Source organism: Pyxicephalus adspersus, chromosome 10, assembly GCF_032062135.1.
Source record: "Pyxicephalus adspersus chromosome 10, UCB_Pads_2.0, whole genome shotgun sequence".
NCBI lineage: Eukaryota > Metazoa > Chordata > Amphibia > Anura > Pyxicephalidae > Pyxicephalus > Pyxicephalus adspersus.
Genome location: NC_092867.1, coordinates 24,026,577 through 24,050,139, shown reverse-complemented (window position 1 = coordinate 24,050,139; position 23,563 = coordinate 24,026,577). Strand labels below are relative to the sequence as shown.

Genomic DNA, 23,563 nt, shown 5'->3' with positions numbered 1-23,563 from the left:
TCTGGAGGAACCCTAGGAACACTGCAACCAAGAATATGTTATGCAGATTCTATTTAATTTTACGTCTGGCGTAAAACTTTTTAAGACATTTCCCAGTCATACACATAAAAACTTAGACTAAATTTAGTGTTTTGTCTGCAATTTAGAAAAAGTTGAGCAAGAAGCTCTTGTGTTTTTTACATTTACCCTACAGTAAACACCAGAGTTTTAAATCAGACATTTATTTCAGTCTGAAATATGGGAATTAAATGACACCCAAAAAGTGATGAAAAAATGCTTTGAGCCAGTCAGAGGACAAAATCAAATGAAAATGTTTCCTCCTGCGAATTCTCACTTTTTTTCTAGCTGCGCCTGATGCCTTCTTTTTCTATTACCAGACTGTCACCTCTCTGTGCTCCCAGACACCTCCATCTCAGGCTTATCCATGAGGCACAAGTAGTATCATGCTTGTCACAGCGACAAATAAAGGCTCAGACATCCCGGTACACCCAGCGTGCAGTTCCCTTATGTTTGTAGGTCAAACTCCGGTAATGACAACTGGCGGGATGCCTGCTTGATGCTTCAAGTTCCCAACATCTAAGAGAAGAAACATATTTTTAATTATAAATCAACCATGGAGAATATGCTACATGCCTTTTCAATTCCCTTTACTACAAATTTAATAAACAACATGCAATTTTCTGTCACTTTGAAGAATCTCAGCTGGCCATCAGTTTTAGAATTGGATCTGATCTTCATGTGGCAAATCTTCTTTGACACAAATGGCTCAGAATCAAAGTGACACGAGTTATAATACCAAGAGAAGAGGTTTAATATTTGAAAGGTAGGTAAAATCTGTTTATAGACTTTCTGTGAGGTCTCAAAAACATCAAGAATGTTTGATGAAAGAAAGCCACAATCACTTTTTTATTGGAGGACAGAGGTGTCAGTTTTTGTTAAGTTACTGTATATTATAAAATGGTATTATTACTTTTTTTTTTTTTTGAAAACTGTTTTTATTTTCATTTATACATATACATATACAACTATACAACTATAACTAGAAGGAGGGGGGGATAGGACAAACAGGGGGAATGGAACGGGAACACTCAGAATTGTAGCGTTATTGATATCATAATGTTAACATCAAATGATCACACAGTCATCCAGATATATTGGTTATATACCATGTAGAGTATTTGAACATTTCAAGAATCGAAGCACAGTCCAAAGCAGTAAATGCATAGACCAAAAACTTGTACCAGTGTGTCCAGAAACGGGTGATAGAGTCATCGCCTTGCATTTTAGCATCCAACATCTCTCTGTGGAACAGGGTCTTCAGGACGGCGATAGCTTGTTCCAAGCCAGGGAGTTGGGGTTGTATCCAGTTCTGCATAATTGCTCGCCTGGCAGCTAAAAGACAGATGTTAGTCCAAGTTCGTACAGATCGAGGTATATTATCCATGTCTATACCATCCCAGGAACCGAACAGCAACAGAACAGGAGTGGATGGTACGGTATGACCAGTTACAGTGGATATAAACCTGAGTATTTGAGAACAAAATGTAGTGATCTCCGGGCAAAACCATAACCGGTGTGACAAAGAAGCATTTGAACAGCTGCACTTGGGGCACTGGAGATGCTAGGATCTAGGCTGTGAGGCCGATATGGAGGGTCTGAACACTTTGTAGGCCCTGTGCAGTAGCATAAACTGAGATTCCCTCCAATTCTCATTGACCATACTTTGTCTTACCGTTTGATAACCTTGTATAATACATTCCACTATGTCAGGATAGGGAAAAATCCTTCTGCCACTGTTTTACATTGGAAGATGACAAAGGTTTAGTAAAAATAGGCAGAAGACATGCATATATATTGGATATATTAGGTGGAGACAATGGTAAAAGTTTGTCAAAGCTGTTAGGTCGAAACATCTCTGCATATTGGAGAGCTAAAGATTGGAGGTATGACATAGCCTGACTGTAATACAGCGGATGAAGGGCCCAGCGTGGGATATTGTATGTCACCTGCACACTAGACAAGGAAAGTTTAGTAGAGTCCTCTGGTTGGAAGAGCTCTCTAAAGTACATCAGACCTTTTCGTTTCCATATCTCGAACGCTGCGTGTTCTTGTGCCTGAGGGAACATGGGGTTACCACAAATGGGCAGATAACGAGATATACGAACTGGCAGTTTGAACCGCTGTCTGAGCACCTTCCATGTAACCACTGTGTCTCTAATTAAAATATTATGGCGCAAAGAGACAGGAATGGCAGAGAAACTACAATGTAACATAGCACATAGATTCCAGGCATAGGAAATTGCACTCTCCAAATGTAGATTGGAGTAACAGGATGAACCCCCAAGCCAGTCTACAACATGTCTGGTCAATGTGGCCAGATTGTAGAGTCTTATATTGGGGAAACCCACACCCCCCCCTCCGTCCATAAAAATTTCGTGAAAGCCCTATTAAGAGCGTTCACATCAGCATGGGTAAGTAGAAGAGGCAATGTTTGCATCGGATAAAGCAATTTGGAAAATGACATCATCTTTACTAGGTGACAACGGCGTAGGAACGATAGGGGCAGATGTTCCCACATCCTCAATTCTTTTTGTATTTTGGCAATCAGCGGCGGATAGTTCAGGGCATAAAGAGATGATGGCAAGCGTCCAATATGGAGTCCTAAATATGTGATGGAGTGGGCTGCCACTTTAAAAGGCACATATGTCCTCCAACTATCCGCAACTCTAGTTAAAGATAAAATCTCACTTCTGTCAAAATTTATTTTCAGCCCAGCAAAGCTCTCAAAAGCCTGAAACACAGTTCGGATATTATTGCTGTCATGTCGTGGGTTGGATGTAAAGATCAGGATATCATCCGCAAAAAAGGCAGAACGTAGAGCACTTGTTTGAACTGGGATTCCATGCAATAAAGGGGTGGAATCCAAGTATCTAACCAATGGTTCCAGAGCAAGGTGAGGAGATAACGGACACCCCTGCCTAGTCCCTCTATGAAGGGCAATGGGACTTGATAAAAATCCTGGCGTATGTATACAAGCAGTTGGAGAAGCATACATAGCCTCAAGCAATGTGAGGAAGGAACCCCTAATACCAACATGTTTCAGTACCGTAAAGAGCCATGGTATGTTTACTGTATCAAATGCCTTATGTGCGTCTATAGCAACAATGGCCAGATCTGGATCAGGCCGGTGTTTGGCGGTCTCCAGTGCAACTAGTACCTTCCTAATATTGGTCACTGCCGCTCTACCTTGAACAAAACCCACTTGGGAAGGGGAGATAAGGGAGGGCAATAATCTGACCAGCCTGTCTGCAAGAATTTTGGACAGAATCTTAGCATCTATATTTACTAAAGAAATGGGGCGATATGAGTCCAGATCGCAAGAGGTTTTATCTTTTTTCAAAAGAAGTCTTATATAAGCTTCCTGGCCAGAACGAAAGTACATACCCCGATCCCAAAGGGTAGAGTAAAGTGCATGGAGATCTTCCACCACCTCATCCTTCAGCATTTTGAAAAATTCCGTGGTGAACCCGTCAGGGCCTGGGGCTTTTCCATTTTTTAGGGAAGCAATGGTGGCCAATATTTGTCCTGTAGTAATGGGTGCATTAAGATCATCAATATCACTTGGTTGTAATTGGGGTAGGGTAACCTCTGATAGAAATGCCCTCCCAGCCTGTAAATCTGCTGTTGGAGAGGAGTATAGATTTTGGAAATATTGAGCCAAGTAGTGGTTCACCTCTTTAGGTGAGGTAACCACCATACCCATTGTTGTATTTAATTTGGGAATATACGTCGTCTTGTAGCCGGTACGTACCAGATTGGCTAACATTTTACCTGATTTATTGCCAAATTTATGATACTCTAGGGATCTGTATTTACTTTTTAGCTGTTCATATTGAGAGAGCCAAACCACTTTTGTTTAATATCTTGGGTAGGGTTATCTGTCAGTGCTTGTTGCGCCAGTCTAAGCTCCTGTTGCGCTTGAAAAATAGGATAAAGTTGTCTTTCTTTATCTTTTCGCCATAAAGGAAATGATCCTACCTCTCAAGTAAGCCTTACCTGCTTCCCAGAACAATATCGGGTCGTTCCTATGGGCAGCATTGTGTTGAACATATTCAAGCCATGCTGACTTCAACACTGCCTGAAACTCTGGGTCTTTGGCCAAGTAGGAAGGAAACTGCCAGGGAACATAATCCCCCTTGGGGTATTGGTCTCGCAGCACAAGAGAAATGGGGGAGTGATCCGAGATCACCATAGTATGAATCTCTTGAGACTCTACTTTATACATAATGGCGTCTGTACAGAACAAGTAATCTAGGCGAGCTTGGGATACATGGGCCTGAGAGACAAATTTGTACTGTTTTTCTAGAGGGTGATACTGTCGCCAAACATCATTTAAAGACATAGCAGAGATAAAATCCGACAGCTTTGAGCGAGATGTCCGTCTCCCAGCACAATCTACATGACTAGAACTCCTGTCCTCCGAATCCACCATAACTGAGTTAAAATCACCCCCTACAATTTTGGAGGGGGTGGGATCTTGAGCTATCCAGCATGATATATCTTGGAAAAAGGTTGAAGGCGGAGAATTTGGTGCATATATATTATATATTGAGAGGTCCTGGTCATGAAGTTGTAGAAGAACTTTGATAATGCGACCTGCAGAATCACTTTGCACCGTCTTAACCTTGCCCTGAAAAGATCTATGTATCAGGATCATTGCTCCAGCCTTCTGGTCATTAGAAGGTGTTCCATATACTTCACCCACCCAGAGCTTCTTCATTCTATGAAAATCACCACTGCCCAAATGAGTTTCCTGTAACAGTACAATATCCGGACTCAGCCGTTTTAAATAGCATAGTACGGACATGCGCTTGTTAGGGGAACGCAAACCCTTGACATTCCAAGAGATTACTCGCATACAATCTTAAAACATGGCTTAATCATACATAAATAAGAGCAACCATAATGTAACAGTAATATGGCCATTACAGGTGAGGAGGAGGGTAATGACATTAAATCGGACTTATACAGATGATTGATAAAAAGCTTGGCTGGCATAGGTAATCCCTGAGTATCAGAATATAGATAGGAGATTTCAAAATTAGATTGGCTGTGAGACCATAAACGGTGAGTGTTTCCGAAAACACAAACAAAAAAACAAAGGGAAAACAACAGGGAAACATAGGGGAAAGGACGGACAACAAGGAGGAATGACTTTAATTTTTTCCTTGCTGAGCAACAAAGTACAAACCAAGGCAATAGCCTATGCAAAAACATTACAATGCCGTCAGGGGCGGGCTCACACCTCATATGGCAAGAATTATGGAAGTGACATTTCAAAAAGAAACATAAAAAAGGCACTTTAGGAGCTGAGCTGAGTTCTTTCTATGTTATCTCGCCTTCGACTGCAGTTCGGAGCGGGGAGTTTGAGGAACCCTCTTGGCCGACGGTGTTTCCAACTGCCGGGGTTGCTTGGGAGAATATACCGGGATGGAAGAGCGTGCCGCAGAGTGTGGTGGGGAGGTAGAGGATCTTGCAGATCTTTCAGAGTGGGTAGATGCTGAATCCGATAACAAAGTATGCACCAGGCTTTCTGCTTCCTCGGCTGATGTAAGAGAATACTTGCGTCCCTGGTCATCAGAAAAGTGAAGGACCGCGGGGTATGCTAGTGTAAAGCGCAATTTGTGTTGGTATAGAGTAGAGCATACTTGTTGAAAGCTGCGTCTTTTGCGTGAGACCTCTGCAGAATAGTCCGCAAACAGCAGCAGGGATGCACCTTCCACGTGTAGGTTACGCTGGTTACGGTAGGTTTGAAGAATGCGGGTTCTATCTGTGTAGTGAGAATATGCCACCAACACCGGGCGGGGATTGGACTGTTCTTTACGCATAGGGCCCAGTCTATGAGCACGTTCCACTTTACAGGCAGTCTGAAGACCTAATAATTGTGGTATTACAGTGGAACAAATATCCAGCAATCGAGAAGGCTTAATACTTTCCGGTAGACCCACAATAGGCAAATTATTGTGCCGTGACCTATTCTCAAGGTCTTCTACTTTGTCTTGCAGTGCTTGTGCTTTAGCTTCTAGCGTGGAAATAATAGCTCTTTTAGATGTGACATCATCCTCTACCAGAGTAATTCGCTGTTCAGCGGTATCCAGTCTCTGAGAATGTTCCCGCAAATCATTTCTTAAAGATTGAATACCCTTCTGTACTGCATTATCAATGGCTTCTTGCAATGTGGGTTTAAGTAGGGCTGCTACAGCATCTGCAATCTGATTAGGGTGAGATAAATCATCTAGCTCAGCAGCGTGTACCTGAGAGGATGCTGTGCTGGAAGCACGTGAGGATGCTGGTGCGGTGGCCATCTTGGAGGGGGTGGCCTTCAGCTTATCTTTCTTTCCCATTAGATCCTGATTAATGACAGCGGAGGAGCGCTCTAAAAACCGGTCCATTAGGCACCGGTGACCGGAGAAACTGCAGCGGGTGGGTGATGAGATGAAGTGCCGGCCTAATATCGCGGGATCCCAGAGGTAAACAGGAGCCGCTATCGCATGCTGGCGGCTCGCGAGACGCCGGATTCGGAAGCTATTATTATTTTTTAAAGAATTCCTGTTTTTAAACCTTGGATGTAGATTTGACCTCATCCTTAGCTGGATCCAATGAGCACCCCACTGCTGGATGGTTAATAGGAAGTAGTACATGGGCACCTGAAGAAAGGTAAGGAGATTTGGTACCAGAACTTCATATAACCATAGATTTGAGATTTTTTAAACTTGGCAAGTTGGTGTTTTGACCCCTTGCCAGAGCAGAGCAGTCTGTCCGTCCTGAGGTTCCTTCCATCGGGTCCCGTGTCGTCCCAGTATACGTCCACAGAGGGAGCACCAGGCGCCACAATCTTCTTTTCTTTCGTGTTCTTCTTCCTACATCACCCGATCTCGCACTGCACAGGCACGAGATTGGGTGATGTAGATTGGAAAAAAACTTGCCAATCTCACTGCACATGCGTAAGATCAGCAATCTTTTTCCCCTTTAAATGAAAGGGCTCCTTCTGCGCATGGCCAAGATGCTCAAGCATGCGCAGAAGGAGCAGCCAAGAGCCTCCCGGAATGCGTGACGTAGGTATCCTTCAAGGCCTTGTGCTCCCATTCATTCTTGATTGTGCCAGGTTTCTGGCAAAAGCATAACTGTGCATACACCGCATCAGATTTAGTTGAAAGGGAAACCTGGCAGTGCTTGTTTCAGGTGCATGCCTGAAACTACTGAGCCTAAAAGATCAGATTGATATCCAGGCAATTAGCATTTTTTAAAAATGATTTTAGCAATGGCAGCTTACATAATCTCCTAATGGCGGGTCTACTGTAAGTGAAGAATTGAACATTTTAAATTGATCCCTAAATGACAACAAATAAAACTTTTGGCGGTAAACTTTAAAGCACTTTGGCATTTGCAGCGCTAGGTCCTAGGTTCCAATCTCGGCCAGTACACTATCTGCATGGAGTTTGCTGGTTCTCCCCGTGTTTGCGTGGGTTTCATCTATGTACTTAAAGTGTACCTAAACTCACAATTTTCACTTTACATAAAAGAGTAGACAACCCTATTTATGTAAGGTAAAAATTCTGTTTGTTTGTTTTTTTAAGTGCAACACCCTTTAAAAAAAAAAATTCTCAATCGCCTAGGTGATCAAGAATAAATGGGAGCACGGAGCCCCCCAGGATACCTAGGTCATGCATCTTGGGAGGCTCTTGGGTGCTCCTTCTGCGCATGAAGGAGCCCTTTTGCCAAAAATGAAAATAATTGCGGATCGCACGCATGCGCAGTTTACTTCCTCTTTACGTCTTCTCCCACATTTTAAAAACATACAGGTAGGTTAACTGGCTTCCCCCCAAACTCCCCCTAGACTGCGATAATGACATATGACTATGGTAGGGACATTACATTGTGAGCCCCCTATAGTGACATGACTATGGACTTTGTACTGCACTACTGCTGAATGATAATAACAATAACAAGCCCAAGTCCAGCTTGGTCAAAAAGTGAATAAATCAGCATCATTTAATTAGAACAGCAGCATGTGCTGCAACCTGCAGCATTTACCCTAATATGTGATGCTGTCTGCCGCAGCCTTGCAACTTCTTTTCTGGGTTGAATAACATCTTTAATAATGTTCTAATACTGGTCAAAAAAAATTACAAATAAATAAAATTGAAAATTATATACAGACTTATTATTATTGAACATTTTAAGGCTATTTATTAATACAGACTGCACAACACGATGTATTTCCTTAGAGTGCGAGATTTTAAATAGGTGAATATTTCCTCAAACATTTGATAGCTAGGACAAACAAGGTAATTAGAGAGATTTCCTTTAATAAGTGAAACTTTTTTATGTACTTCCCAGCAGCTGCCCACTTTTCCCTTACTAAAAATGGCCGCCGCGCTTCTCCAGGACTACGTCACGTGTACGCGGAAGTATTTTTACGGTCTCTAGTACGTTTAAGGAAGTGGTGTGATAGTTATGGCAGCTGCTGGCTGTTCGGGCTCCTCATAATATTGTTTGCAGCGCTGCCACACAGCCCGGACATGATTCCGTTCACCGTCAATATCAAGCTGTCCACTCGGACCCTGACGGGAGCGCTGACACAGCACAACAAGGGGGCGTTAGACTGGTGAGTTCCCGGGCCGGGGTCAGAGGTCACCCAGCTGCAGCATGTCTTTGCTCCTTGCTTTACATTGACAGCTCAGGTGTATCTGTAATATGTTTCCAGAGGTCACAATGGAAGGACTGTAAGGATATACATCATGTTGTGCAGTCTGTAATAATAAATAGCCTTAAAATGTTCAATAATATTAAAAGTGTGTATATAGGTCTAAATATTGTTTAGTAAAAAATGACAGGGGTTCTAGCACTGTCCTAGTTAACTTAAAGTGTTCCTAAACAACATTTGCACTTTACAAAGGGTAGACAACCTTTATATGTAAAGGGAAAATCCTATTTATTTTATTAAGTACAGCACTGTTTTTTTTTTGTTTGTTTTTTTTTAAAAAGAAGGTGCAGCACCTCTCCTTTCAGTGGCGATGAAGACTGAATGGGAGCACAGAGCCTCCCGGGATACCTATGTCAGGGAAGGGAGGCTCTGCGTGCTCCTTATGCGCATGTCCGAGATTAGGACATCTTTTTTATTAAAAGAAAGAAATGCCGATCCCATGCATGCACCGTGAAATCGGCTGTTTTTTTTAGCCCCTTTACAGCGGGTACCTCACCCGATCCCTCACCATCTCACTCACTCAGTGCGAGATCGGGTGATGTGCCAAGAAAACCGAGGAAGAAGAAAGGAGATGGCGGTGCTTGGCATCGCAGGAAGGACCAATGCCAGGGATCTGCGGGATTAAAGACAAGTGTAATTTTTTTGTTCGATTTAGTTCTGCTTTAAAGCAAATGAGGATAAAGAAGAAGAACTCTTGTGACCTCTGAAACACATTGGGATATCTTGTTTACAGCACAACTCATATTGAATATTTAACCCCCTGAGCGGTAACCTTGAGTGTGACTCAGGGTAGAAAAAAGTTGCTAAAAGCGGTAACTCTGTGTCACACTCAGGGTAGGTAAACCTATGGGAAAAAAAAATAAAATTGAGTGTTACGTGATCTGCTGGCGTCCCGTGTCGTCTTTTGCGTCTTCTCTCTTCCTTTGCATCTTCTTTCTTCTTCTTCCGGCGTTTTCTGCCCAAAGTTCCCGGTGGATTTATATGTGTAAAAGCTGTACATTGTCTTTCATGAACATTTATTTTACAGTATAATATAAAAGTATAAGTATATTATTTATTTTTAAATTGAAACAAAAAAAATATTTTTTTTAATTTTAAATATTTAATTTTTATATATTTAATTTATTATTTTGACATGATTTTGTGTTTCCAACTTTTTTTATACTCATACTAATATTATACTGTAAAATACATGTTTGTGAAAAACATGTACCGTAGACATATAAAAGAAATGAACCGCTCAGGAGGTTAATAGTCATCTACACAGATGTCACTGGATCAGTACATGAAGAGGCTTCCTGAATGGTTCCTTGGAGCCCTCACCTGAAGACTTGAACCTTTAATAAGCTTCATTTTATTTTTATCTTATTTATTTTGTGACTGAATGTTCTATAAATAAATACACTTACAATTTCTGCAGGTTCAGGAATGTTTTTCAATAGAATCTGTCACTTTGCCTGTTCAGTACAAAATGACAGGTTCTCTTGAAAGAACAGCAGTATATTTGTCTATAACTGAAATACATGATACTTTGAAATATCACTGCTGTTTATCCTATTATTTCTATGTGGAATAATTCAGCTGAACATTTCTAGGAGTTTCTAATAATGGGTCCAGCCCATTTATTTATATGAAAGGATTCAGCTGCACCTGTCAGGACAGAAATATGGAAGATGTCTCTGCAGGCCTCTGTATGAAAGTACCTTCTCAAGGGTTGTCATCCCTTTCCCTTCCTTCAATATTCACTATGCATACCCTATTTAATGTACAGCGCTGCATAATATGTTGGCGCTATACAAGTCCTGATTATTACTAATAATAATATCAGTTGTTACAAAATTTGGTATCAGATTCTTTTTTTCAGATAGATTTGAAAGAACTGATTAGTAAATTATTTCTAATTTGAGACATAAGAAGAGAGACTTAAAGTGTTCTGCTGGCTTCTTTATGAACGGCACAGAATATAAATTTGATGTTCTGCAGCAAGAATATATTTGATTTGGGATAGGACAAACTCATATTTCCATAGCCTATTAAAGCAGAACTAAACCCAGTGGATACTCCCCTATCCTCATTCTGTAGTAGGTTCCCCCATATTCTTCCTCAGTCTGATCTCCAGTCATTGTGTTTGGCTGGGCTGGGATGACATAATTCCCATGCAGGCGTTCAGGGAGTTTATGCAGGTTCTGCAAACACAAGAAAAACTGGGTTGTGCTGGCTATCCTGGGACAAGAATCAGGCAGGTAAAAATATTTATTGCAGAAGGGATGTTACCTGTCCCTTTCGGCAATAAAGCCCTGCCCACTGTCAAACTTTTAAAGTGGAAATTTGGTAATGCAAAGATTGCTCCTTTTTTGGTTTCTGTTTTGTCCTAATCAGCGGTTTCTATACAGCTAGATTTCCTAATAGGATTGCTTTGGTATTGCTGGCTCTGTCACCTGATGGGGTTAGTACAGTTCTTAAAAGGGTCATTTGTTTTGGATGTGTAAAATCCCTATTTAATGTACAGTGCTGTGTAATATGTTGGCGCTATATAAATACTGTTATTAATAGTAATAAAGTAAGAAGAGATCAGGATTCAAGAAAGATCAGAAAATGTTAGATCTTTAAACACATGAAACTGATGAACATTTTGATTTTACTATATTAATAATGTGTAGCTGGCCAATGGTTCCAACACTGTGACCCCCAAGGAGGTCTATGGATGCTAGCATCCAAGTTCTTAGTTTGTTGGTTACTAGCTGACATCTACATATAGATATTCTCATTGTTGTTCTTCTGAAAAAGTTTTATCCCTAAGTCTGCTAGGGTCCTAGGCTAGGATCCTTTTTTTTTTTTTGAATGACCAAGGTATACTTTTACATTTGTGGATACCTGATCATCACACTTATACAAACTTGTTGGGCATTCTGTTTGTTCCTCCTTTGTAGGTATTCTCTTCGCTCTTCTAGGACGATTTTTGATAGGACTTAGGAGTTTATCTGTGAAAATGTGTGCCCATTCATATTAATGGGCACTCGTTAGGACAGTTGATGTTGACCTGACTAATTCATACCAAATATGTTCTGTTATGGTTGGTCAGGTCTTTGTTCAAGACACTCAAGTTCTTCCACACCAAAGTCATCAAACCGTTGTACACAGGAGCACTGTTTTACACAAACAGAAAATGACCTTTTACAAAACTGTTTCCATAAGGTTGGAAGTACACAATTATCTAAAAAGCTTTTGTAAGCTGATATCCCCTTTGCTGGATACAACTGAACTTAATAGTTTGGAAGAGTCTTTCCATGGCCTTTGCCTCATACTGTACTACGGTGTTACAAATATGTTATAAATGATTTGATATAATATTACAAAACTTCTATCAATAGCCACTTCTACTCTCCAAGGAGTTTATTAAACCCTGCATGGCTGTATTATCATAATTTATGTTTTGAATATATAAACATACTGAACAAGATCAAATTGGGACTTTTAAGGCAGAAATGTATCAAAATAATTCATACTGTTTATTACAACAATTCTGAAAAAAACAACAATAAAATACTCTAATGCTTTGTATGTATCTCAATTCTTGCACAATGTGTTTCACAGACACAGACACAGAACAGCTGCAATGAGAGCAAATGCCCAGATCCACCTACAGAGCAGCACAACACTACAACAGATTGAATAATAATCAAAAATCTTCTAGAGCTGAATATATACCCTTACCATAGTAACATATACTAGGTATTCCAACAGAACAATACAAGTCCAACCTCAACATAAATGTGTGGCAGCGCCATTAAATATCTAAACCTGTTGAACACTTAATATTTGGTAGTTGTTGTTATGTTTTGAATAGTCTTAATATTTGTAAATTATGGGTAATGTTTGTCATTTGTGGCTCTTAATAGTAGATTTTTTCCTGTTACTGGACATCAAAGAATTTAAATATAAATATGAAGCCACCACAAATAGATACCTTTCAAATACGAATTAACCTGAAAGATTTTGCTGTCGGTTCATAGCGTTGCATGCATGGGTTGGCATAGAAGTAATAAGTGTACACTGTAATGTGTATAGACAGATTAACAGCATAAATCCAATAAATGTACTTCTAGAACATGGTCATAAAAGCCTTAGACCTATCTCCTTCAAAATACAATTTCCGTTTCTGCCTCTAGCTTTCTTTCAATTGCTTGCACTCGTGTTTTTTTTTTTTTTTTTTCTTTTGGAGGCTGACGTCACCCTCACTTAAGACACATTGGGCCTGATTTATTAAAGCTCTCCAAGGCTTGAGAGGATACACTTTCATCAGTGAAGCTGGGTGATCCAGCAAACCTGGAATGGAATTCTTCAGTCATTTGCTATTTGTTGGCAAATGTTTTCAGTGCTTGACTAGATCCATTCCAGGTTTGCTGGATCACCCTGCTTCATTGATGAAAGGGTATCCTGTCCAGCGTGGTCCCCAACCCCCGGGCCATGGCCTGGTGCCGGTCCATGGCTGTGGAGTAAATGACAGTAGGCAGAAGCCTTTCTGATGGGTAATGGGCCCTAATATGTTAAGCAGAAGTGATATTTTTAACTTAACTTTTTTTTTTTTAACTCTTTCCCAACTTATCTTAAACAAAAAAAAATTTTGCCTTATGCTCACTTTATTTTTTATTTAGCTTTTTGGGTTTTTATGTGTTTCATTTATTTATTTGGTTGCCGTTTGATTTTGTAAATGTTACTTTAAGAAAAGTTGTCATGATGTCACCAGTGTTGAGTTGGACCTGGACTGGCACCATACATTACATCAGCCATGTTAAGTTATCCTAGGCGAGTGGATCAGGAGGTGATGCTGGCATTGATTAGCTAACATGCTGCAAATAGATAGAAATTTGATTTAAGGTCATCACAGATGGGTAAGGGATGGCTTGATGATTATGGTAATGGTCCATCATTAAAAATGAGAGGTCTGCTATTGATTGTAGCACATAAGAGGACTCCCTAATAATAGGTAATGTTAGAGTTAAGCCTTAATAGAAGTTTACAAAAGCCTATTGAACATGTATGTGTTCCTCAAGAGTGTCATTCATCATGTTGCATTTTACAGTTTGTAATGACTTAGAAAATGTAAAGGGCTAAAATCCCTTGAGAGTAAGGTTCTATGTCAGAATAATATTAGATCTGCTGTCTACTCGAAGCTCCCTTGTGCTTTTCACCAGTCGGCAATAAAACTTCAATGAAGAGGTTTCGTTTTTCACGATACTGGAATTCTGCATGAATTATTTAGCTACATAAAATATTAATATTAATAAGGGTAAATAATTTCTAGGTGTTACACAACTCATAAATAAACTCAGAACAAAATGTCTGCACACCAACCCTACATATGAGGGATTAAAGGATAATAATGTTGGGTTATTTGTGTGTTAATATTTCGCTTGTATTCAATAACTTTTTAAAATAAATAAAACACAACATTCTAAAATTTCCCAGTAACCCCATCAATGCTCCCAGGAGCTGGGCATTTTGTATTGCTTTTGTTTGTTTTAATCAAGTTGTTTGTTTTGTTTTAAACATGATTTGTTGTTGTTTTTTATTTGGTGAATCAGAATTGTCTTTTTATTTATTGAAACATACACCAAACATGTGAAACCAATTAACTACAAATGCATTGTTCTAACATTTCAGTTGGCTGGTCTAGTGACCTCAAGGAGCCCTTCTTTATATATTCTGGTAGAGGTGTAAAAGGCAAGCATTATATTTGTGAGTATTTGTGAGTCTGGGCTCAGAGGCAGTGGGTTGACGGCTCTGTGCCATCAAGGCAAATGGGTTGAAGGAAAGAAGTATAATGGGGCGCTAGGATAAATTAACATGCATAAGAACTACAGTATCCTAGATCAGCCAACCAAGGGCAAAAGGTGATCAGTTTGGTGGTCATTCTGCCATAATGTGCAAATTTGACCCGCATACTTGCACATTATAGCAAAGATCCGGGGTGTAGGCAGCAAAGTTTAATCTCTTAAAATGTTGTTGTTTTTTTTTTTTTTTTTTTGCAGCCTGTATTCCATGGTTCTTGTTGGCATCTCACAGTTCAGTTTCAATTTTAATTTAAAGTTTGCCTTTGCTATCACAAAGATACAAAACCGTATCTGTACTTGTATTTATTGAGGTCACTTTATTAAAACAGCAATTCAGCTTGAATCCAGTGGACTACAGTGAGAAATGTGTGTTTAAATTCATAGCAGTTTACCAAATATATTCTGGATACAAGTTTACATGTTTGGAAGAACTATAGAAGGTAAGTAGAAAGCTATTGTGTTACAACACTTGCTACTGCAGTGCACAAAAAACATGCGTTGTGCTAAACTGTTTCTCCTATGAATGGGCTTGTATAGTCTTTCCTTTTCGCAATAGGGATTCCTATATTGTAGGTCAGAACTTGGTATTCATAACAAACTAATTTTCTATGGCTTAATGTTGAATTTTCATCTTGGTTTAAAGTCTTCAATGAGTAATTACTTTTCCTGATTCAGATATATGATAAGTAGAGGAAGTTTTTTTTCAGTTTTTCCACGTGTCTCTGTTAAATCTCAAAAAGCAGTGTTAAGATTCGGTGTAATTGCTTGAAATTGAGAACCCAGTGAACATCAACTGCTTTCTTTCCAGGGGCTGTCAAGGGTTAATTGCTTATGGCTGTCATTCACTGATCCTTGTGGTTGATCCCAGCACTGCACAGACTCTGCAGGTCTTAGAAAAACACAAAGCCAACATTGTCAAGGTAAGTGGGATGAACCCCAATCCTGATAAAATGTATGTATTGCATAAACATATTTTCTGAAAACTATTTTTTTTGGAATGTTTTTTTTCTCGACCCAATTTATTTTTTGCATGTATGGGAGTATTTAAGTCCTCAGTTAAAGAGGAACTAAACTGAAAACTGCCAAAAAAAATATATAATCCTGCAGGGCAGTCTGATCCACCTGGGGTGTCCTGCAACAGGTCCCGCGTTGTCCCAGCATGCGTCCCCTGAGCCAGTGCTCCCGGCGCCACTATCTTCGTCTCTTTTTCCGGGTCCTTCATCCTACGTTACCCGACCCAGGCAGGAAAACAGGTGGCTTAGGTTGGAGAAAAAAAACTTACTGATCTCGCTGCGCATGCAAATTTTTTTCTTTGCGCGAAAAGGCTCCTTTTGCACCTAAGCGATCGGGAATTGGGCCGGTGCTGCACCCTTTTTTTCTTCTTCTTTTTTTTTTTTTTTTTTTTTTTTTAATAGAAGGGTGTTGCACTTAAAAAAAAAACAAACAACAGAATTTTTACCTTACATAAAGAGGTTGTCTACCCTTTTACGAAAGTGAAATTTCTAAATTAAGGTACGCTTTAAGTGATGTCCATGAAACTCAGTAGGTTGATTCTCTCCCCCCACCCCACTCCTTGATAGCTGGGGTATAGCTTGAAGGTTCTTTGAAAGGTTGCTTGAAATTTCCATGTATAATATTCTTGGGGATGACAGCAAAGGAATTGTGAAAGCATACACAATACATTATTGTGTGATTTGGTAAAAGATCCGGTGTTTTCATTTGAGTGCCATATGTTGAAACAAGTTTTTTTTTTTCTTGTAAACATGTGCAACCAATGTGGGTCAGGTCAAAACCCACTTCTCTCGTGATTGTGAAATTCATTGGAATTAATATTAAATTTGCTTTTAGTATGTATATGTTCTACAAATATATTCCGTGCAGATTTATTATGATTCTTGCAAGAATATTGTGCATGTCGAAAGCAGAGGTGTTGTCTATCTTCCACAAACTCCCTTCAGTTTATGAAAAAATGCATCATAGAGGAGAAACCTAGGATGTACCCTGAGCCAGACTATGCACATAGCCTTTGCTTTCCACATGTGTTCCTACCCATGGCTGTATTTTCACTTATTTTACCTCTTGCACCCTCATTTGCAGCATATTGGGGTGGGAGAGAACTGATCACCTGACTGTCAGATAATGTGACTTAGTAAGGGCTGGGTTTCTCTTGAGTGCTAGATACAAGTAAAATATAAAAAAAATCCCCCCTACTTTCCTATAGTGGAACTATTGCTGAACAGGATACATGCCATGTATGTTGCCTTCTTTCAGGTAAAATATAAAAAATACACAGATTAAAACATTAGGGAACTGCTCAATCAAGTGTAAATGATTGGGAATCATTTTTACCTGTTTAGGTGCCAATTAAATTACCAGCAGGTAGACGGGAGATGCAACAGTAAGCCAACACCCAAATTGGGAATGGTTTTACCACAGACCATTTCTCCTTCATTCTTTCTGAATAATTCCTAAGTCTTGCATTTTGCTGATACTGCACAGAAGCATTGTGTAGTAACTGCAACCCACTCACAGGTTGCACAGGTAGTCTAGATCAGTGTTTTTCAATCTTTTTTGAGCCACGGCACATTTTTTACATTGAAAAAAACCTGCGGCACACCACAAACCAAAAATGTTACAAAATGACACTCTGTAGCTAATTCTCTTGTCTCTAAGAATAAACAATGCAATTAGGCTACCTACTGCCACCCACTGACGTGGAAGAGTATTACATTACTCTGCCAGTCTCTACAGCATAGACACTCAACAATGGTAATTGGATTATTTCCCTGAAAATCTCTCATGGCACACTGGTTGAAAATCGCTGGCCTAGATCATATAGAATTGGCACATCCATTTGTGCTGTTGCAAGAAAGTTTACAGTTTCTCCCAGCACAGTCTCAGAACCATAAACGAGATATCGGGAGACATATGTAGTGACAAAGAAACCAGTACAGGGTCTTAGGGTTATTCTCTGTGTAGATGAAAACAGGTTCTGCACATTTGACAGACGTGAAAGTGTCCGGAGATGTCATGTTGCACTGCAGTGTTCTAGTGTAATTTCATCAGTAAATACATCATTGTGAGATAGATCCAGTGAAAATGTTTTCATTTAATTGTAATATAGTGAAACAACCATCATTCAGCAAAACCAGTTTGGCAGTGGAACAGTGATGGTGTGGGGGGCATATTCTTGGTGGACTGCCCAGCCCTCCATGTGATAGGTAATGGTGCTCTGGCTGGGATAAAATCCTCAGACCTTACACTGGTGCAGAGTTCCTCCTGGCGCAACACAGTGCCCAGCCCAGAACAGTTTGTAAGCAGTTCCTGAATAATAGACATTGATGCCAATAACTAGCGCCCACAATCCCCAGACCTGAATGTAATAGAGACTCTTTGGGAGATTAGGTGAAGGTATGTTTGTTTCTGGCAAGCAGTGACATGAAGAAGTATGCCCAGACATTTTCCTGAGTGCATACAGACGCCAGGGGTCCATACAAACTACTGTGCCACATTATGGGTTCAATCTATAAAGCAGAGAATCTGAAATTAACCAGGTATATATGTTTTTAATGGAAGGGATTGATGCTCCAACAGAGAAAGTTTGGCAAATGTTTGATTCGCTGCTTTTTATATGGAGCCTGATGTTGAATTTAATGCAGTTCAATCATTCTGTGATTTGTTTTTTTTTATTTTTTTAGTATATTTTTAAATTCAGTCTTTAAACAGATCCAGTACTGTAAACTAAGGAGTCAGAGTAAGACGTTTTATGTAACTACTACATAGCCTTCCAATCATATAAAGTATAACACAAAAAAAAAAAAAAAAAATAGATCCTAACAACAGTGTAATATCAGGCCGAGGATGGATAAAGAATTTACATTTCATTTTCCGTCCTCCTCGTTAAAGCTATATTTTGTGAATACATACTTTACATTTATTGATGGCAGCATGATCAGGTTTTATTCCCTATTTTTATTTTTTTTAAATTAGGGTTATTATTTATTAATACATTTTTAGTAACATACATGAAAAATAAAGGTTACTTAAAATAGATTGTGTATTACATAAATGTATAGAACTGATCTAATGAAAGTAAACTTTTCACCTGTGAGACATTAATGGAAACCATCTGAATAAATACACAGTGTCCAGCAACACATTGAAGCACAGGTGACACATTTGGTCCACTGCTTATTTGGTTTGATTAATCCTAAAGCACCAGCTGAGAGAGTTTCACCACATCATGTACAACCTGTATAAAGCAAAGGCCAGGCACATCTTTAGAAGTCAGTGTGCACTTAGTTTTAGAAATGTTTGTGTGAAAATGAGTAAACAAGCCAATCATGAGCGTGTGTATTACCTACATGGAAAGATACCAGATCATGTTTCAGTAGTTGGGTTGAAAAGCCCTTACGGGGTTCACTAATGCATAATAAAATTAGCAAACTGCAATAAGCACAAATGAGAAGAAACCCATTTGGCCTTGAGCTACCAGCATGCACAAAAAACTAACAGCTGCCTAAGTGGGAACTATAGTCTTTAGTGTTTCATTTTTACATGTACAAGAGAAGAAGATCAGCGTTAGGTTAACAAACTAAACAAAGTTGATGCTTATGATGATCGTTTCTCATTGAAGTTTGTAATTTCATGTACATTAGAATTGCTAGATTTATTACCTATGGTGGTTTTGCTTCCAGCTTAAAACATAATGCTAAAAAAATGTATTTCTCGGCATGAGATATAAAAAAGCAGCTCTCATTGTGATTCTCTCGGTGATCTCCTTCACTGTCCTCTGCAGATTTCCTGCTCTGTACGCAGTATAATATAGGCAATGTACTCTAAACCCAGGGCCTCATAATTACAACCTCAGCAGGATGCATTATCAAACCCTCTGGGTTCACAGGAGATCCTGCACGGAACGAGGAGGTCATTTCAAGGAGTATAGATAAAAGGTTACGCATATACATATTGTACCACTGCCATTCTACTTAACCAGGTAGATGAGCTGATATGATTGTTCCAAAACCGTTCCCGGTTAGCAGGTACGTTATTTGGGAAGCCATAAAATTAAACTAAGAAATAACTGGCAAGCTTTAAAGTGTGCCAGAAGTGCACATTACAGGGGTGGCTAAACAAAGATTGATTTATATCAATATGTGTGTGTATTCCAAATTCCAATTGTTTATTAATTGTATTTTTTCCCCAGAGTCTCTGACTACTAGTGCTGCAAAGTAATTGTGCCATACTACTACATGGGGTTTGTTTAATTAAAAACTTGTGCATCTATCTGTCCTCTGTTAACTATGTATGCTAATCGATCTTTGGGATGCTCCTCCTTTCCCCATCCTGGTGCAATTTGCTCTGTTCAATGAATTCCTGATTTTTATAAAACATTGACCAGATTTACTTTGGTTTTTGCATTGGTAAAAATGCACTGAAATGTGTATATACCCTTTTATTTTAGTGGGACTTTTGGGATGTGGCCAGATTTCTTTAATAAAAGTGAAGGTACTTGTAAATGCAGCTAAGTGATTCATCTTCTGGGATTACGCTGTGGGAGGGAAGAAGGCAGCATCCATAACTTCTCTCTGCACTTAGTCTCCCCAGAGTGTTAGCCGCAGATGCATCCAGCCGTGCCTTCCTCCGCAGCGCTGCCATGGCTTGTTTTAAGGCAATTAGTATGTACCTGACAATTTCTTCTCAGTGCCTCACTAACATTTGTGTCTTGCTTGCAGGTGAACATATGCAAGTTATGTTTTAATAGGTTTTACGGATGTAGCTTATACCTTTTCAACTCGGATAAGGCATGTTAAAAATCTTACTGAGCCGTAGATGAAAGTATAGAGTTGTTTGAGGGATCAAAGATTCTTTTTTGTGAGAATTCTTCTCAAGAAATAATTGCAGCAGTTTTGCGTATACTGTGATCTCTCTGTAATCACTTGAGCCTTAAATGACTTTGTCAGTCCAGTTGAAGCACCAATTGAAAAAGAAAAGACTTTATATTCCTCTGTCCCACTGCCCAATTGTCTTTTGAAGAATATCCTTATCTGATGCCTGGGTCCTAACCACACACTCTGCTTTCTCTGACCCTTATGTCATTAGTGTATACAGTTCTGATTTAGAGCTGCCAGAGAAATTGGCATAATCTGACACAACTAGAAGTGTTTGAAGTGCGAAGAAGCCATTGGTTTGCTAGACAGCGAAGATCAGAGGAGTGGGCTGTAGAACAGGCAAACATAAATGCTCTGTTTTGGGTCCTGTTTTGCCTTGCTAGTTTTTTTTCACAACCACAAAGTTGCTTTTAATGTATACTTGTACCTGTATATATGCAAATGTACACAAAAATAAAAAGCAAGATATACCCTTCTGAGTTTAAGGAAACCATTACTTACCTGTGTCTGTATTTTGTTTTTTAAAGCACCGTTTCTCTGGGAAGCCAATGATCTACAATAGTTGATGGTTCAAAGACTTGACAGGGCCAACCAGGGTGACGTCAGTGGGCAATACACATTCTGATACCTACTTCTATCAGGCATATTGATGGGCCATCCCCTGCCTCACCTTGGGTCTTATCCAGCCTCCTTGTGCCAGGGAAAGGTGCAAAACAAAGCCCCTCTTCTCATGAAATCAAATTGCCTTCTAAAGGCAATAGTACGTTTTTACTATTCATTAACTATAATTGTTAAAAATTCCTATTTCTTTTGTTTTAAATGAGTCCTACTTGGCTTTAAAAACTGCGCATCACCATCATTTAAAAAAACATGTACTGATACTTCGTTAAACAGTGAAGCCTAATATAGTAAATACAATGCCTAAATATCACTTCGTTTTTGTGCATTGAGTCTAAAGATTATATAAGAAATAACTAATTCTGTGTGAAGTGAATGCTGCAGCTGTGCAATGTTAAGAACATTTACACTTTTCCCCTTTTCTCCCCATACATGGAAAGCAGCATGCAGCCATTCAGAAGTAGGGGAAATGCTGAAGTCTGAAGGCACTCTGAATGCTTACTAAGTTGAGTTAAATGCACACAATCGCAAGCTGCATTTGCCATACTAGAACCAAGGTGTCAATTGAATGGTTTTAACTTCCCGACATTCAGCCCCAAATTGTTGGATGTTCTTATCCCGAATGATGGATAAGTGGTTGGTACCAGTTCAGTTTAGTTTGTGTAATTAAGTACAAGTTCCACCACTGTTTGGGGTTCCGATGTTCACACTTTTGCTATAATTATCCTGAAAATGGTGATTGTAAACAATCTCACTTGGCATATGAAGGTATATGGTCCATATGAGCTGATTTTTTTTTCTCTTTATGTTTACACAGGTGAAATGGGCTCGGGAAAATTATCACCACAACCAGGGCTCCCCTTATTCCCTGCGATTGGCATCAGCAGATGCCAGTGGAAAAATTATTGTGTGGGATGTTACATCTGGCACAACACGATGTGAAATACAAGAGCATTCTAAGCCAATTCATGGTAAGGAAATATCACTGAGAAATAACACACACACACACATACACACACAATGGGGAGTCATAGGAGGCACGCCGCTGCATCCTTCCCATCAGGAAAGGCCAATGGTCGTTCCTGACAGTTTAGTGATTTGTCGGGATGGATCACTAAACAATGCGGTATGGACACAGAATGGCTGTATGGACACTAGATTATCACCCAAATGAATAACTAACATTCACCTCAAGTGACCGACTTGGATCATCTGTACACTTCAAAACTTTATTAAGTCTGGTCTTATAACAGATTGTTTGCAACATGTCAGCTACAGCTAAATACCAGAAGACTTTGTTTCCTTAAAATTGCATTAGTTACTATAAATTAAATATACTGTCCACTTGTACATTTTAAACCATGTTTTGTAAGATTTCCATTGCTCTTCAGTTGAACTCTTAATTCTCATTTATGCAGATTATAAAAGAATGGTCTATCGACAAGCTTGTTTTTCTAAAACTTTCCTTTCACTAACATAATTTTCTATTTTTTATCCTGCAAGACATGCAGTGGCTGTGGAGCCAGGATGCCTCTCGTGATCTGTTGCTGGCCATACATCCTCCTAATCTCATTGTACTGTGGAATGCAGACACTGGAACAAAACTATGGAAGAAGAGCTATGCAGAGAATATCCTCTCTTTCTCCTTCAATCCTTTCCAGCCTTCTCAGCTTGCCTGTAAGTTTTGGGAGCAATCAATTTATGCAAGAACAGTAGTACATACAGGTCAAGGTAAAAAGTAAAGACAGTCCCATGGTTTTTCCTTCTTTGTAAGGAAACATAGCATAACCTTGCTATGGACTGGCCTCACTAATGGGTTTGTCAGTCTTCTGATGCCTTGGAGAGACAAAACTCTCCTGCTTTCATGGCTGCTTGTTCTAGGTATGTTTAATAGAAAATGATAAGGGCTAACAAATGGCTAGCATGACAGGCCCCACCCACATGTTTAGATTTCCAGAAATCCACGGCTGTAATATATCGTAGGTGTGTTTTGGCACGCACCAATCATGAGCACCATAGACCAAGAACGTCTCTGTGGTTTCACTGCACGTGTGTAATAATGTAATTAAATAATAAATATATAACAGGAAAGGATACTGAAACTGTGAATTTTGGTGGACAGGCCTCCAAACTGGGGGTCACATGGGGTGTTTGCAGTTTTTGATGGTACTTTTGCCTATCTTTATTTTTTACCCAGTGCTGACTAGCGAGGGCATCGTGTTTGTCTCAGACTTCTCTCCATCTAAGCCTCCAGCCAGCAGTGGAAGGAAAGTTTATATATCCAGCCCTCATTCCAGTCCTGCTCACGCTAAGCCAGTAACAACCACTGGTGCCAAGAAAGCCCTTAACAAAGTAAAGATTCTCATCACTAATGAGAAGCCAAGGTAAGCATATAACCAATTTTTTTAGTGTATTTGGAAGTATGTGTTTGTAAGACAAATTATTTACTTGTA

General features: G+C 39.5%; 2 protein-coding genes across 2 annotated transcripts in view; one reads left to right on the top strand and one right to left on the bottom strand.

Moving 5' to 3' along the window:
* The window catches only part of GABARAPL1 (GABA type A receptor associated protein like 1), a 304,992-nt gene that overhangs the window by 226,047 nt on the left and 55,382 nt on the right, over positions 1–23,563 (bottom strand). The gene's annotated exons all lie outside the window — the stretch shown is intronic.
* The window catches only part of WDR11 (WD repeat domain 11), a 58,853-nt gene continuing 43,795 nt past the window's right edge, over positions 8,506–23,563 (top strand). The window contains exons 1-5 of the mRNA XM_072424700.1: positions 8,506–8,668; positions 15,410–15,521; positions 21,928–22,081; positions 22,614–22,787; positions 23,308–23,494. Coding sequence (XP_072280801.1) covers positions 8,583–8,668; positions 15,410–15,521; positions 21,928–22,081; positions 22,614–22,787; positions 23,308–23,494 — 713 coding nt within the window. The 5' untranslated portion in view covers positions 8,506–8,582. The remainder of the gene's footprint in view (positions 8,669–15,409; positions 15,522–21,927; positions 22,082–22,613; positions 22,788–23,307; positions 23,495–23,563) is intronic.